We start from the raw sequence: 18125 nt of genomic DNA on the forward strand, positions 1-18125 counted from the left end.
AGTGTAATAAAGCTTTTACATATTGGCGCCAAACAGAGAAGGCTCGGAGGCAAGCTATTGGCATATAACTGCCATTACAAGTTACTTGCAGTGGTGTGAATGAGATGGAGTTAAAAATTGACCACCATGCTTATAGTAGCTTAAGTTACAAGTTACATTATATAGTAGCTTCATGAGCTCTGCTTCTTTCACATACAGTTTCATAATATTTCAAATTCAGAGTAAGACTCTTTTCTCACATTTGCATTACATTCTTTTATTTTCTTTTACTTCCAGTTTTGAGTTACTAATTTCAATTTGTATTTTGTACTCTGAAACAGAAGTTGGGATCAATTACTCAGCATGGTTAAGAAAATTCTGCTGTTCGGATTTCCCTGTGTTGGGTCTCCAGCAGCCGTGAAAGAAATTCTGGAGGGATATACTGGAAAGAAAACTATTTCTTCTGTGAAGTTTCTTCCTCCCAAAGATGGAAAATCAAGAGCATCTGCCAAAGTTCATTTCACAAGTGCAGAATCTGCTAAAATGATAATACAATTAGCTGATGATCGATGCCTGTGGTACGGGAAGTCTTATCTGAAAGCTCGAGAATGGAAGTGTGACATCAAACCCAGCTCAAAATTGTTTGAACCTCATAGCTTGGACCATGCAAAACTGCACTTTGGATGCCAGGTTTCCCAGGAAAAGTTTTCTGTGCTTTGGACTACAACATCAAATGTTTCAGTGAAGTTTGGGATGGGATTTCTCTCATGATTCTGTTGAGTACAAACTTGAGGTCTTCTCTGAAATTATTTGCCAAATTGAGCTGCATTGTCCACCTGGTCGACAAACAAAGTTTCTTCTCGTCAAGGTTTGCCAGTTAAATTAAAATGATTACTATTATTTGTGCATGTATTTCTTTACTATAATTACACAGTGTAGAGAGTATATCCCACATTGGAAATGTAAAAGAATACTTTCTACTCTAAGAAATGGCATAGTCATTGGTGACAAGAAGTTTGAGTTTCTTGCCTTTTCGCCGAGTCAATTAAGAGAACAGTCTGTGTGGAAGTTTGATTCAAGGAGTGAGCTTACTACTCAAGACATCAGAAACTGGATGGGTGATTTTCGTCCCATTAGAAATGTTGCAAAATATGCTGAAAGAACCTCATTGAGTTTACATCTATTTAGGACACCTAATCAAACTAAGAATACAAGAGGAAAACTAATTGGACATCCGGATACAATTAGGAGAAATGAAAGTTACATACAACATGGAATATATGTTCTACTAGGTTATGGAAATCAGGAAAATAGTAGGTGATAAGGATACCTTTTGAATTCCTTTATGGGCTAGGAACCTACAGGTATTTCACCTATAAAAGAAGGCTGAGGTCCCCTCTCTCATGTACCATCGAGCATATTGTTCCTACCCCATATTAGGAGTGCATAAGGAAAACAGAGAGAGAGGAAGACTTTTTCTGGTGTAGTTGCTGCTGTCACTGCGTGTGTGTAAGTTGAATATCATCAATGGCTTCTCAAGGTTAGTATCTTTATGTTTGCATATAAGGTCTTACATGTGGTATCAGAGCACAGATTCTATGCATCTAAAGATCTAAAATATATATGAAGTCTGATTGCACGATTTCTTGTTGTTTCTTTGGTCTGCTATGCTAATTAAAATGAATACAATTTTTGGTTGGTTTTTAACTATAGAAACTTGTACGCATGCTAAGGAAATTTACAGCTTTTAACTACATGTGTTTTCATATTTGATGACTGATGACTGTTTAAATATTGTTGATCAAGGTATAAACTGTATATTTGTTTCTTCTCGAGATAACAGCGTATGTCTTTCTTTTGTTCTCAAGCATGACTAAATTCCGCATCAAGAATCATGACCCACAAGGATGTCAAGTTTTGATTAAAAACACTGTTTCATGTTTAGTTCACAGATAATCATGAATCAGTTGTTGTTAATTGATTCAAGTTAACCTTGACAAGATTGCATCGTGAGGCACTACCAATAGAATTTTCTGCTCATAAGTGTGAATTCAATTGGAAATATCTCATGATGGAACAAGGTGGTACATAAACTGATGTGAATATTAAAATTCTTTCTATCCACATATGAAAGGGTTTTGAAAAAGGATTAACACATTAGTTCATGCTATATCATACTCAATTGTGTTGGGCTGAGAACAGTGTGCTGTTGATACTGCCTTTCTCTACAAAAGGAACAAACAGGAAAATATTATGTATATGAAAATGTATATGCAAAAGAGGGGACCTGAACCCAAAAGCAAGAACAAAGCACTCGGCAATGTGAGTCACCATCTCTTCACGTTGGCTTTGAAGCCTGATTTTGTCAATGGTCAGATGTCCAACAAATCTGGCTGTTTTGTCAGGCTCTTTAAGAGTCCTTCTCATACCAATCACAGGTCTGCAAATGCAAAGTCAGATATACATGTATAAGATCAATTTGAGTGGAGTTAAATTACTTTCATAACTTGTACCAAGTTAATGGTGGCCTTTGTAACTAATTTAAGAAACTGAGCTCTTAGTCAATAGAAAGTAAAAAGACTATCGCAGACTTTTACAATTAATTGTTCGAAATAATAGAAGTATATTTCTCTTCACTGGCATACAGAGGCATCATAGTGGTAACTAACTCACATCTGATACCACAAAAAACATGACAAGCATCCAGCCAATTTAAATCATAACAATGAGTGCATTGAAGAAAATTCAACAAGGAAAAAATAAACAGCAAAAGAAAGAGGAAAAGAGATATTATCAAATGATTGACAAGTAGAATGCTAGTCATTCTTATCCACTATATGGATTTCAGATTTATCGTTTTCACACAATAACTAACTTATTAAAATTCACATCATAATTATGTGTGGAATCTTGAACACTCAACAAAAAGAAATAAACGTGCTCCATCTATGGAATGAAGAAATAAAAAGGATACCTCCCATCTGCCAGAATCAGACATCTCCTCTTTAACTCAGATATGGCAGACTCAGCAGCAATCTTTGACGTGAATATGACAAAAGCCTTGCCTGTAAGGCCATGAAAGAATAAATGTAATCAGTCCAAACTTAAGTTTCAGGTTTAAAAGCATTAATAATCAACCACCAAACAAAACACGAAATCATTAGAAAAATCAGTATATAGCCACAACAAGCTGCTGTACCATAGTATGGATTAGAAAAAGTACTGCATTGTATCATTTTTGCCTCAACCTTTTCATGGAGTGCACGCCAAACTAGATCCTGAGGAGAAAAAGGGATGTAGATTAAACATAATGTCTAACACTAGGCCATACCACATTGGCCCTATAACTCCAGATTGTTACTTCATCCAGTATTAGTCATTTGCCATCCAGTTTGGTGGCTAGAGAACCTTTAATAGGAGAGTTTTTATTTTAAGAGAAAATAAGATGATACATTGCATCGTACACTAGACTGGCTTTTTATATACATCTGAGTTTCAATGAATTTCTTTGACTATCTAATAAGCTTCCAATATTAGATGCATCAGGGAATACTACCTCTACTTCTGATGATGCATAGGATGGATCCAAATTGTCTAGTAAGACCAAAGTGCCAGCATCTTGAGCTCTCTGCAGTCTTTGCTCCCAAGGCTTCAAAATTTGACAAGGAAAGAAATCTGGTTAAGACTTTACAATGTAATCAATAGCCAACCATTGATTTGTACGAACAATCAAACAACAAATGGTAATGTCTACAAAAAAATATCGGGAAATAGAAACTCACAAGTGGCTTGAACCAATTTCTTCTTTCCTCCTGGATTTAAGAAAACTAGAGAAATTAGAATATTAATCAAATTCATGATCAAAACTTGCGAACAGGTTGTGTGAATATGTGTTTGGAGTCGTCTAGCATATTATTGCATTTCCGTAAAATATCCAAACTTGGGACATAAAATAAGGTTCCAGATTGAACTAATAAAATTTGCTAGTTTACAATTATTCCCAAAGGTTTGCTATTAACTTTAACTCCCCTATCCCCTGCATGTTGAGTAGCTGCATTTCCAGCAGTTTTTCTTGTCTTCTGTTCAGAACTTTCCCCCATAGTGGAAGCTACACCAGGTAGAACAATTATCCTCTTATGAGGATGGGTATCTGATGTATGCATATATGGTTTGGGCCTTAATGTCTCAATTGAATTCTCACCAATACGAACTACTGCTTTCTCTGATTCGGCACATGTGCCAGAAACAATCTTATTTTCATCTAATCAGTTGAATTCAGAAGTAAAATGCACAGTTGGCATTCTCAGAAATCACCTTTCATTACAGGGCTTACTCTGCTGCTGGACTTGTCATTTTTAACTGGAGAGGCCACCACTTTGTCCAATCCTAACTTGGACGACACATTTGATGGTCCATCTTGGTCTCTCAAATTTGTCTGTAACTTGGAAGCTACACCAGGTAGAACTATCACCTTCTTATGTTGATGGGTATCTGATGCTCGCATAAATGGTTTGCACCTTAATGCCTCATTTGAATTCTCGCCAATACGAACTACTGCTTTCTCGGATTCTGCACATAAGCCAGAAACAATCTCATTTTCATCTAATCAGTTGAATTCAGAAGTAAAATGCACAGCTGGCATTCTCAGAAATCACCTTTCACTACAGGGCTTACTCTGCTGCTGGACTTGTCATTTTTAACTGGAGAGGCCACCACTTTGTCCAATCCTAACTTGGACAACACATTTGATGGTCCAGCTTGGTCTCTCAAATTTGTCCGGAACTTGGGAGTCCTGATGAGCTTTTGACTTTTTCCCACATTAAAAAAGCACTCCACTGCATTGCATTCAAAATATTTGAAGACCATGATAGATATTAAAGTCCACTAAGAAAAAAGTATACAAGGGAAGTTATAATGATTTTGAGACATGAATGTATGGTAAATAAATATTGCTGTAAATAGTGCACTCATAATTTAAAAATAAAAAAATAACCTCAGTTTTTTTTTAAGGATTTGGCTTTGAAATTCAAACAGCTGTTAAATGCATTTCAGGTCATTGCTGAACCCCTTCAGTTATCACTATATGGTCCCCAAGTACCATTAATGACATGTAGCCCAAGTTTTGAGTAGGATCTCTCCCATCAGTTTGCTTTAAGTGATCACATCTGTTAGGGGTATTTGATTGTTTCTTGGAAAGGAGGTAGCAGCCCTTCAGAGTTGAGGCTAAGACTTAAAACCACTCACTTGTTATATCTCGCTGAAATAGAATGCTCATTTGTTATCAGCTACTACAAATCTACCAGATAGATGTAAATGCATGCTAACATGCCTCCTAGAAGTGTCAGTGGGTCTCTTTCAACTGCTACCTAATCTGGCAACAAGGTACTCAGTTTTACTGATCATTGCCTTTTGAGAACATGGCTTTGAGAGTGACAATAGCATCATCATATAGATATTAACATAAACATATTTCATTATTTGTCATAAAAAAACGAAATCTAGCTGCTCAAAGTTTTTTATTCTACATGAAGCCATGATTAGTAACTATACAAGTGTTCTACTTCAAACAATTAGACAGAACTGCTACAGCCAACAGCCCAATACTTGATAGAAAGTAATCGCAAAAATGAGTGACAAATTCTCAATTCTTATATAACAGAATCAATCAATCAAATGTGAATCTGATTAACAATTTAACATCCTATATTTGTTTAAAAGGTTTATACCAGAAAGCACCCTATATAAATTCCAGTTGTAGATGACTGACCTTTAATTCCGCCTATTTCATTTGGAAAGTTCTCTAATATTGTACGCGTTCCTACATCAAAAGTACGACAGAAAATGTAACTAGCCATTCTCCACTCTTCTTCAGAGGGCTGAGGATTCTTTTTGTCCTTTGATGTGCAGACAACATTGCATTTTCCTTGAATTGATTCCTGAAATTAGTATTCAAAATTTCCATATAATTAGATGTCGATATAACCATGTGGACACCCTTGTTAACGATCTGTAGACTCTACAAGTTTGGCATCCAAATAGATTTAAAGGAAAGAAGAAAAAGGCATTACATTGATCTAAAGGAAGTAGGCTCATTAATGGTATGGAAATGTAAAGACTTTCATGGCAATGTAAAGGGAAAGACGCTGAGAAGACATCTAATAATATATTGACCACATTGCCATAAAAAGTATATATGCAGTTAAAGTAGATACGAGTAGGATGCATGAGATAACCATCAAATCTAGGTTAACATCCTCAAGCAAAAACACAGATTACATTCAAATCAAAGCCACCCGAAAACCTAGAAAAATAACACTAAAAGGTTAAGGAATATCTCTAAATATCTCTAAAATGTATAGACAAAGGTGCCCAGAGAGATGCTAAGAAGAAAGACTCATTTGTCCCTTTTAATTTTACAATGATTATACCATGCATAGCATTCTACTTAAATGAGGTATGAAAACATAAAGTGGACATGACTATAAAATGTCTCTAATTAAATCTAATTTACAGAGAATTGATATTGGAGAGGCCTGCACCCTCACCAGAAGCTAAAAATATCTCGTTCCAGCATGGTTCACAATCACCCAAAAAGTTACGTATTTCAGCAGGACGAAAAAACCACACGAGCTTTATCTTCTTTCTATGGTCCTCTGTGTCGTATATTTTCACAAGCTTACCAACATCAGTCTCGAATTCACCAGTGCGATAAACATGTACACAATCATAAAGGGAGTATTTCACGCCTTCATAAGTGAATGACTCATAGAACTGGACACCTTTCTTTCTCCCAGCTCCACCTTTCTTGCCCCACCTAAATTGAACATCATCTTCCATATTTGTCTCTTCAGGATCCGCCATGGCGTATCTATCTTCAAACTCAACCATTGTTTCTTTGCCCATCCAATAGTTTTCAAGAACCTAAAACAGTAAATTACCTTATCATAAATGAACCATAAAAAGAAACAAATAAGAAAATAAAAAATAAAACTCAAACCAGAGATGCAAAACAAATTATGCAATATACTGTAAGCTACTAAGCTGTAGTCAGGAAACAAAATTGATCATAGCTCAGCAGGCAACCAAATTCCATATAATATCTAAAGAATATGGGATCTTAGGACTTAAGCTGAAATTTATATATTAGTAGTTCCTGGTGTTTTCCTCATCTGATCAACCTCAAAGTACCTCGTCGAGTACAAGAGAATCCAGTAGCATTAAAAAACCGAAGATGTACACAAGACTTAATGTGTTATAGAGTCAATTGATACAGTGATACATAAGGAGCTGTTTAAAGAAGAGGAAGTAAGAAAAAGGTTTACACTGTTTTTTCTTCTGGTCAGAACAATCAGGCAGAGCAATAAGTCCAGATTTGTCCCTGAATATTCTATACCATCATTAGAGCCCTGGAGCCTCAAAAACCTCACGCTAAAAAAAAAGAAAGAAAAAAGCATTCCCCTGTAGACACCTACAGGGCAAGATATGTTGGACATTTGCTAGCTGCAACAAACCCTTTTACAAAGTTTTGATCCAAAGATCTAAAGGAAACTCCAAAATCACTAATATAATTTTAAGAAGGTATAAAAATTTTGGATCTCCTGTGTTCCATAACTCAGTAATTCTTTTTTTGGTTGAAATGGGACCAGAGCCCCAACATGAAAAACAAAACCTCTCTTTTAGATTACTCTTCAGTGCAAGAGTTTCTAAGCTTTCTTTTTGCACCTTTATGTTAACTAAAAACAATTCAATCTAAACCTGCTTTAATTATCAAGTACAACTTTTTCTGCGTTGTTTATACTCTGAAAGAACCCTACATAAACTATATCCACCTCTATGGTCCTCTACTATCTCCAAAACTTCCTAAAATTCCTGCAAAGAATGTTTTCATCAGGTTCTATTTCCATCAGGTACCTATCAGGGTGTGCAGCTGGACACAAGTATGGTGACTGCAAGCAAAATAATGCTTCAGCACTTCAACCTGAGATGCCATTACAAACCTTATAATAAAGGTAATAAATTTTCGAAGGAGCCTAAATGACATAGAGGGCATCAATATTTCAAACTAAGTCACAGACATTGATAAATGTTTATTATTTTCAAAATTTGAGCTAAGAAATTCCTAAATTCTAAAAACAACACTTTGTATCAGCTGTGACATTTATCAAACATGAGGAAAACTACGAATATATTTGCTGGGTATTAATCCTAACACCCAAAAAAAATTGCATGAACATGAGGGGACCATGTAATACGCCTAACATGATGCCCCTTTACTGTGAGTTGAAGCAAACCAGACTCTACGCGCATTACCATTTAGGGCACATTTTAGAGCGCAACAACTGTCAGAGCAAAACTCATAACCCCTATTGTAACGAAAAACAAAAACCATAACCATTGTTAAGCAGTAGACTGTGAATATCTGAAAACAGAGCCTCCATCGTGTAATCTTAACCCAACACCAAAAAGAATGGCAAAAACATAAGGGACCATGTAATAAGCCAAACATGACGCCCCACTCTTTCACTGTGAGTTCAAGCAAACATTCATAACCCCCATTGTAACCAAACAAAGAAACAAAAACCCAATACCAAAAACAAAACAAGAACAACAAATAAAAGCCATATCCCCTATTAGGCAAAAGAATGTGAAAATCTAGAAACAGAGCCTCCTCTTGCAATCAAGCGAATCACTAATGCACACTTAAGTTGCAGAAAACTGTGCAATCTTATACAAAGCATAATGTATATAAACGAACCGGCACACACAAAAAATTGAAAAAGAAAACAAAGAAAAGCTGGAAAAAGAAGAAGAGACAAAACGAACACATTGGGTGCTTTGGAAAGGCAGTCAAAAAGAAAGTTGAAAACCCATGACCCACAAACAAATGTTGAGCTCAAAATGAAGAAAAAACTTGGAACGGAGGCTTAGTGAGGGATATATACCTCAACGTCGATGATGAACGAAACGACAGAGAAGCCCCATTTGAGATTTTGGAGTCCAGAAGAAAGTGTTTCAATGGAAAGCGTGTGGTGCGAGTGAGAAGAGAGAGAGAGAGAGGTGTAGACGGTCAAGGTGGTGTACTGGTATGTGAGGTTTTGATACACAGAGCGAAATTAAAGCAAGCACCAAAATGGAAAGTGTGCTAAAGTGCGCCGGGTGCGTACTGTTCCTCCACAATCCTTACGTGGATTCTGAATTGACGCGGGTAGTGAGGTGAGGCGCGACGCCTTTGAGGGGAAGGCAGGACAGAACGTTGAATTCTCACGCGCGTCTCATTTGTAGTGATATTCACGTGCTTGTCTTATTCGAGAAGAGAAGCGTCAGGTTTTCGCACGCACCCTTGGTGCGAAGATCGGTGGATTTCATAATAGGGGTTTAGTTATCTACGTGAAGGTAGTACGGGTTTACGGATGCAGACGATTTTCTACGCGCCATCTTTTTGAATTTTAAGTCACGCGACTGTCCCTCCTTTTATGGAATTGTATCTAATTTTTTGGAAATGTGTGAAAAATGCCAGAGTCGTACCACATATGTGCAAATTGAAATGATAATGTTTGCCAATAATAATTCAAAGAAATTATGTATGTGTTTTTCAGTTTTTCCCAATCAAGAAAAGATGTATATGAGTTATAATAACTTTAAATAAAGATTTTAGAGCGCAACAACTGGCTGAGTAAAATTTATAACCCCTATTGTAACAAAAAAATAAAAATTATAACAATTGTTAAGTAGTAAATTATGAATATCTGAAAACAGAGCCACCATCTTATAATCTTAACCCAACAACAAAAAGAATGGCAAAAAGATAAGGGATGATGTAATAAGCTAAACATGACGCCCCACTCTTTCACTGTGAGTTCAAGCAAACAAGCATAACCCCCATTGTAACCAAACATAGAAACAAAAATCCCATATCAAAAACAAAACAAGAACAAAAAATAAAAGTCATATCCCCTATTAGGCAAAAGAATATGAAAATTTGACTGTAAGATTTTTGAGTCGTTGGATTAATCAGTTTAAAATATAACTTAAATTGAGTGATATGTGATTTAATTATTGATAAGGAGTTAATAAAGTTTGAATTAAATTAACATTAACCTGCATGACAAAGTGGCATGCCATCTCTAGTAGTTCTCCACTGATACATTAAAGTAAAGAATAATTTTATTTAAATTTGTATACTAAATTCTTGCAAAGCAACATGCCAACATTCACATCAATCAACATCTTTGCATGAGTCATTCATTGCAGATCTGAATAGTTCTGATTAGTCTTTCAACCAAGTACTTGTAGGTTCAGTGTCATAAAGTAAATTTCCTTCATTAAGTAACCTACTAAGCAAATTTTCATCCTTTAAGTAACCCATGATGCAAATTTCTTTAGCTTAATGATAGCCAAATTCAGAGGAAAGTAATTGTACTCCCTCCCATAATTGATAGCTTGAAAGTAACATCCTGTGGTAATGTCCATCTCCATTGATAATGTATAAACCCTTAAAACACTTGATCTGTCGTCTTTCCAAAAAGGACCTGTACAGCTGTATTGTTCTATGATTGAGAAGGTTTTTCGGTTCTTGAGGATGGTGGATTCGAACATGAAACTTCTTCAATATTGTAAAGATAAATACTACTTAACCACAAGCTAATTCAACCCACTCGTGCCTGTCGCAATTCATTTTCAACTATCTTGCACAATTGCTCAAAATCTTCCCCTTCTCCCCAAAAAAACAAATTATCAGTACCACTCAATGATGTTGCCATTCATCAATTTTAAGGTTGCATTGGTTGGAAGGAACATACAACAGCTCAAGAGCCTCCTATTAGTGCTTGTGGGTGTTAGGCATAGAGAATCACAATTCAACAGACTGGTGGAACAAAACCATTCTCAAAATTCATGCATTCACGATGTGATAAAAATGTACAAATATATGCTATCTTCCACCCCCTTTAGTGGGGAATAATAACAAGTACTGTTCAAACAACAATAAATAAAACTAAAATTTTCAAAAGAGGAAAAAGAAGGAATAGAGGGATATGAAAATACAAGAGAAAAGAGCTCTAAAACCCTAAAGAATGTGGGCTAGGGTAAGGCTCCAAACTAACACATCAAAAATAGCAAAAAGAAGAGATGACCTTAGTCTCTTCCCTTGGGCTAAATTGCTTAACGAAAAAAACAAAACAAAACAAAAAAAATGGGAAAGAAAAGGAAAAGGAACCTACAAACGATAAAAACCCTAATTAGAAGTTAAAAAGAAGGTACACTATTGGCTTTGTGAGTCTCGTCTGATTAAGAGTCTGCTTAGGAAGGGCGATATTGCTGCAAGTAATGCCTTCGGACACTCTTCATGAGGAAGGTGACCACATCCGGATATTGCGACTAGTCTCTGCATGACACAATATACTGACGTCAGATTAGATACTTTGAAAAGGTGATCGTTGTTTATCACATTCCACTAAATTAAAGTGGAATGAGAAATTTTTGTCATACAACCACTTTTTGACCCCTGGATGTGGCTGTATAACATACAACCATTGTACCAATGTTGAATTCTCATACGTGTAGGATTAGGATGTCATCCTCCCTCTTGGCCCATTTCACTTTTAGTTCTTATACTATATTGTCTATTACATTTTTTGCCCAAAGAAATATAATGTTCTCTAACAAATATTTGGTTTGATTTGATTAAAATTTGATTGATGGTGGTTTATGAGGCTGGGCACAGCCATTTAAACTTTGATATATTAAAGATTGTATCTTTCCATTAAAATTTTATAAGCCTTATGCACATTTTATAAGCTTTCAACACCCACGGCAATGCACGAGCACAATTTCTAGTGCATATCTAAATGACTCTTTTGTATTAAACTCTTGTATTTTACCTTTATGGACATACGTGTCTCAATTCCATCACTTCCATGTGAAATATTTGCATGTTGTACCTTGTCCCATTTATTGTCTACGTAAGTTAGCTACCAAATTAGTTCATCACTATTATTGTTGTGCACCTCTTCATCTATTTTTTTTTTCAATTTTTTTAATGGAAAAACGTTAATATAAACTATTTATTTGAACTGCATTACTGGTGATGGCTGATAATATGTGATATTAAGTTGATTGAAATTTTCACAATTATTATTTTGAAAGGCTTCTCCAAGCAAGGAAGAAAGAAAAAAAAAGACTTGGAAATTTTTCCAGTTTATGAAATTGATATTGTATATGTATGGTTTCATATTGACATTATCAATAGGTTTATTACCGCTTTTGCCCATTGATCGAAAGTCTAACGCAATCTCAATTCACCGCATCTCGTTTCAATTGTCTCAATTTGTCACCTGATAGTATATCATGTGATCCAATGTGCTCAATTCCGTTAGCCTTGCTGACGTGGTGCCTACGTGGCAGGGCATATTGGTCATTTCCTCACTCACCCATGACACCTCCCCTTTTTCTTTTTCTTTTTATCTTCTTTCTCTCATTTTTTCTCTCATTTTTTTTTCTCTCTCTCTCTCTCCTTCGCCGCACCTATAATCAGCGCGTGACGCTCTGTCCGGCAGTCAATGTCGAAGGTGTTGGTCAGGTTTTGCTTGTCGTCCTTCCCTCTTCCCCCCCTTAATTTGCCACTCACTTGCCCGGAAAATCACCCAAAAAACCCATAACCCGACTTGAACGCCGACGAGTCCTCACCGGTGATCCGTCATTTTCAGCGGAATTGTGACGCCAAACCGGTCATGTTGTCTTCCTCTCATCGCACTGAGTCATGTGGTGCCCTTGGATTGCCCATTGGACAACTATGCGCAGCTGCTCGACGTCGGGAAGCTGTGTGGGGTGGGGGAGAGAGAGAGAGAGAGAGAGAGAGAGAGAGAGAGAGAGAGAGAGAAGGTTAGGTGGGTGCGATGGGGTTGGGGTTGGGGTTTGGTGGGAGGGGATGAGACGGGGCATGGGGTTGAGTTTGGGAGGGGGGAGGTGCGATAGTGCAACGGAGGAGGAGGAAGGGCTGGGTGGGGGAGAGGTTAGAGGTGGGGGGTAGGTCAGGGAGGGGCTGGGTTGGGGGAGAGAGGCGGGGGGGCTGGTGTTGGGTGGGGGAGGGTAGGGAATTGCAGAAGAAGAAGAAGAAGAAAAAAAAAAGGGTAAGGGTGGAGGTGGGGTCCGTGGGTGGGGGAAGGGGGGAAAGGGGTGGGGTCCGTGTGTAGGGGGAGGGTTTTTTTTTCTTTCATTTGTTTCTTTTATTGTTTTTATTTTTTTAGTTTTGTATTAAATTAAAGGGGTGAGTCCCACTTTTGGGTCTATGTCGCAAAATGAGGGGTGCTGAGTGGTCCAAGCTGGTCGAAATGACCAATATGCCCTACTAAGTAGGGTCATCTCAGCAAGACTAACAGAGGTTATGACGGAATTGAGCCGAAGGGATACATTGAATCACGAGATATACTATCAGGTGGCAAATCGAGACAATTGAAACGAGAAGGGGGGAATTGTTATTTCGTTACACTTTCAAGGGACAAAAGTGGTAATAAGCCTTATCAATATTTTGCTTTTGCTGCAAATTGGTTTATATGTTGGAGAGTGAGATTGTTACTTGTGCCTGGATGTACAAAAAACAAAGAAAAAGATACATCTATTGTGAATTAGTTGTTTATGGAATTTGACTGGCATCTTTTTGTATTTTGTTTTACCTTGAATTTCAAAGTACATAACTTTCATTTCGAATTGGCCATTGGAGAAATGGAATATATGCACCATTGTTAGCCATCTCTAGTTATAAATTCGAGTCAGTTCATGATATCTAGAATCTATCTACATTCATGAATTTTACAGAACTACAGAATCGTTGTGGCTACACAGCCAATTCAAGGACTTGTAGACTGCCAACAGTGTGTCAAATGGTAGGATGAAGAGATTAGTACTGTATCCCTGTACAGATAAGAAGTTTGTTGTGTTTTCCTCTAACATCTTAGTTTTCTGAATAGGTGTGGGAATTGACTTTGATCTCAATACATAGCTTAGTAATCAGGAGATGCATGTCTTAGAAATCAGGAGAAGACCATGCCAGGGCTGTTAGTCGTTACTTTTCTGACTTTTGTCCTCATTAATTGCCATGGTGAAGACATATGTTTTCTTTTTATGTAAGTAACAAAAAGTTGATATGAGAATGATCCTTAGTATGATGTGTCTCTGTGTGTGCGTGGTGTGGGTGACTTCTCCTCTACTTTAGAGTCCACTAACAGAGTCCTTTAATTAAATTTTATGAACAGTCAGTCAGAACAGATGGGCCAGCAGGCATGCTATTGGTAACATGTCTTTGCAGGTCATTTCTTGCTTATGGTTGTAATAAGTCTTGCTTCTATATTCGGGTCTAATTCTCACCACTGAAACAGAGCTTGATCTTGAGCTCTCGGAAGGCCTAATCAATTCGTTTGGTATATGAAAATGTCAACAATATTTAAAAAAACATTATCTTTAACTAGTTGTGATAAAATAATCATAATAATTATTGCACCAGATTGAACTCTTGGATTGTATAATTGAAAAAAATATTGAAAGTTGAAACAAATCAAAAAATAATTCATGATTTTGTATCTTTCATACCTAATGTCTTCAAGCTAGCAGGAACCAATTAAGGGTCTAAATCGTGACTGACCGCAAGCACACGACTACAATAACAATCATGCACTTGGCAAGCTGTGATGGGATTGGTAATGGTAGGTGAGGAAAAGTCACAGAAGGAGGCGATGGCACTATAGAATTAATAGAAGAAATGTTTTTAAATTTTTATATTAAACTTTTTCTTTTTTAATATGAATAAGGATAAATCTTCACAAATTTGTTTTTTTGGTGCTGTGCCATTCCCTCTGGACCGTTAATTCACTGGTATCTGGTTTCCTCTGTTTTGGTTGAGGAATTATCTTTTCCACACAAAAACAAAAAAAAAAAAAAAAAAATCATTCAATCAAAGCCGGTTCATCTCTCTCTCTCTCTCTCTCTCTCTCTCTCTCTCTCTCTCCCCTGTATGTGTGTGTGCTTGCCTTGCCTAGGCTACCTACACTATAATTCCTCTATCTCAAAAATAGTTAGAAATCTTTTAATTCTTTCGATCCCGTAGAATTAATAATAATTTGATCCATTTACAAGCAATGGGGAACATCTGTTCAGTCTCCTTCTCAGGCGATGCCATTGTTTCTCGCTGCTGGGATTCCATTATTGGAAAACAGCAATATGTTCGTATGCTCCAAGAAAACCATGAAGCTCTGCAAACTTCTCTGCGAGAATTAACAGCTTTAAAGAATGGTGTGAAGAGAAGGGTTGAGGTCGAGGAGCAGCAGCCATTCATGAAGCGGTCAGAGCATGTGCAGTGGTGGATTTCAAGTGTGGAAAGTACAGAGGATGAAGTCAATCAAGTTGTAACCGATGGCAGCCAAGAAATTGGGAAATTATGTTGTGGAGGTTACTGTTCAACAAACTACGTGTCCAGCTACAAGTATGGAAAACACGTGGCCAAGAAGTTGCTGGAAGTCGGTGATTTAAAGAAACAGAGCAAGGAAGATTTTGCAGAGGTCACAGAAAGAGTAGCTGCACCTGTAGTCAATCAAGTAGCAGTTGAGCCTACTGTGGGCATGGAATCCATGCTTGAAAAGGTTTGGAGACTCATTGAAGATGATCAAGTGGGAAAAATTGGCTTATATGGGACGGGTGGAGTGGGCAAGACCACCCTTCTAAAACAAATCAATAACAAGTTCGTCCACGCTCTTCATGATTTCAATCTTGTGATCTGGGTAGTGGTTTCTCAGAACCACAAACTTGAAACTATTCAAGATGAGATTGGTGAAAAGATTGGGCTTTCCAGTGATGAATGGAAGAAAAAAGAGCGGCATGGAAAGGCTCAAGACATCTTCAACATCTTGAACAAAAAGAAGTTTGTGTTATTGTTGGATGATATATGGGAGCCAGTTGAAATAATCCATGTAGGGGTTCCTATTCCTGATGATCAAAACAAGTCCAAGATAATCTTCACAACTCGATCCGAAGATGTATGTGGTCAAATGAATGCTCATAAGATTAAAGTGGATTATTTAGCATGGAACAAAGCATGGGAATTGTTTCAGAAGAATGTTGGGACAGAAACACTTCTTCTTCATCCAGAAATCCTCAAACTTGCTGAAATAGTGGCAAAAAAGTGTGACGGTTTGCCACTTGCACTAATTACAATGGGTAAGGCCATGGCTAGCAAGAAGACCCCTGAAGAATGGAAATATGCAATTGATGTTTTGAAGAATTCTGTCTGGGAGTTTACAGGTATGGAAAAGGTGCTGCGCCTATTAGAGTATAGTTATAATAATCTACCAAGTGAGAAAGTTAAATCCTGCTTCTTATACTGTGCTTTATTTCCAGAAGATTTTCTCATAGATAAAGTTGAATTGTTATATTGTTGGATGTGTGAGGGAATACTTGAGAAATATGGTAATGTAGACAAAGCGAAATATGAGAGTTATGATATCATAGGCACTCTTCTCAATGCATGTTTGTTGGAAGCGTATGATGAACGTCTGGTAAAAATGCATGATGTGGTTCGCGAGATGGCATTGTGGCTGTCTCGTGATCCAAAGAAAACAAACAAGAATTTCCTTGTGGAATCAGGTGCCAATTTGAGTGAAGCACCGAATGTTGAAGAATGGAAAGGCGTAGAAAGGGTGTCACTAATGAACAATCATATTGAAAATTTAGTTGGAAGACCAGAATCCTCTAATTTGTTGACCTTATTTCTTCAACAAAATAAATTGAAGAAGATTGGCGAAACCTTCTTTGATTCTATGCCTTCTCTTCAAGTTATGAATTTGTCTTCCAATTGGGATTTAACCCAACTACCATCTGGAGTTTCAAAACTTGCTTTTTTACACCATTTGAATTTGTCAGAAACTGGTATAAGAGAGTTGCCGATGGAGTTAAAGGCCTTGGTAAGGCTAAAATACTTGAACTTGGAGTCTACGCAGAACCTTGAATTTGTTCCACCGCATATAATATCAAGCTTTTCCATGCTAAAAGTTTTGAGAATGCGGGGGTGTGGTGGTCTTCAGGACAAATGTCCTTTTGACAGTGAAAAAGCAATGTTGGATGAATTGCAGTGTTTGAAACACCTAGAGGTCTTGACTTTGACCATAAGAAGTGCCTCTTGTTTCCAACAGTTATTTAGCTACAAGAACTTAGTGACCTGCACTCGAGAGCTCAGCCTCCAACTTTCCGACAAAACGAGGTTTCTTGATATATCATCATCTCTGGCCAATCTTGATTACCTTGGAATTGAATGGTGTACTGATTTGGAAGAATTGAAGGTTAATTGGGAAGCACGAGGTCCTAATGATCCTCGCGAATCGATGACGATAAACCAAAGTTGCTTCGTTGGCCTTCAAAGAGTAAGTGTACTTAGATGCCCAAAAATGAAGGATCTGACATGGCTCATTTTTGCTCCAAATCTCATCAGTTTATTTGTACAGCACTGCCCAAAAATGGAAAAAATAATGAGTTTGGAAAGATTGGGTGGAGTGGCAAATGAGGTAAAAGAATTGAACCCATTTGCAAAACTTAAACAGTTGATTTTGAGCTATCTACCAAAGTTGCAGAGCATATATGAAGGTGCCTTACCCTTTCCATATCTGAAGGAAGTCTACATTAGAGATTGTCCAGAACTGAAGAAGCTGCCACTGGACTCAAGGAGTGCCCAAGGATGCAATCTCATCATCGAAGGAGAGGAAGAGTGGTGGAATGGGTTAGAGTGGGACGACCAAGATGCTCCAAATGTTTTCCTTCCCACCTTCAAACCTATTGAGTAAAGGCAGGCAGCTGAGCTGGTGGATCCCACTTGCAGTTGCAGACTTGCAGGTAGCCACTTAATTGTCTGAATTGGGTCACTTCCCATGCTACAAAATGAAATTCATCATATATGTATTATTCTTCTGCACGAACACCTCTTTTCATTCTTTTTTTTAATTATTCTTTTTCTTTTTATGGATAAAACGACGTTGATGTTATTGAACTCAACCATCTCTCTATCCCTTTTGGATCCGGATCCCTCATATATGGTGTGTGTAGTGTGTAGATTCTATGATAGGACCCAATAAATTATGTGTAGATTAAATAACACTTTTTTAATATCAATT

At 37.2% G+C, this 18125-nt stretch overlaps 2 protein-coding genes and 1 pseudogene across 2 annotated transcripts; 2 read left to right on the top strand and 1 right to left on the bottom strand.

Moving 5' to 3' along the window:
* Positions 1 to 342: 342 nt before the first annotated feature.
* Positions 343 to 750, top strand: LOC147273089 (RNA-dependent RNA polymerase 1-like). The gene has a single exon (XM_086256703.1). It carries the CDS (start codon positions 343 to 345, stop codon positions 748 to 750), a length of 408 nt encoding a protein of 135 aa, XP_086112829.1.
* Positions 751 to 2141: 1391 nt separating this feature from the next.
* On the bottom strand, positions 2142 to 6840 carry LOC147273090 (protein ANTI-SILENCING 1-like). Its single transcript, XM_086256704.1, has 11 exons — positions 6491 to 6840; positions 6256 to 6280; positions 5747 to 5915; positions 4635 to 4814; positions 4294 to 4548; positions 3972 to 4240; positions 3536 to 3628; positions 3203 to 3257; positions 2954 to 3044; positions 2311 to 2419; positions 2142 to 2204 (listed from the first exon to the last, which is right to left on the bottom strand). Exons 1-11 carry the CDS (start codon positions 6838 to 6840, stop codon positions 2142 to 2144), a joined length of 1659 nt encoding a protein of 552 aa, XP_086112830.1.
* An 8012-nt stretch (positions 6841 to 14852) lies between these two features.
* On the top strand, positions 14853 to 18125 carry LOC147273091 (putative disease resistance protein At5g63020 pseudogene; annotated as a pseudogene).

Source organism: Dryas octopetala, chromosome 9, assembly GCF_963921425.1.
Source record: "Dryas octopetala chromosome 9, drDryOcto1.1, whole genome shotgun sequence".
NCBI classification, from domain to species: domain Eukaryota; kingdom Viridiplantae; phylum Streptophyta; class Magnoliopsida; order Rosales; family Rosaceae; genus Dryas; species Dryas octopetala.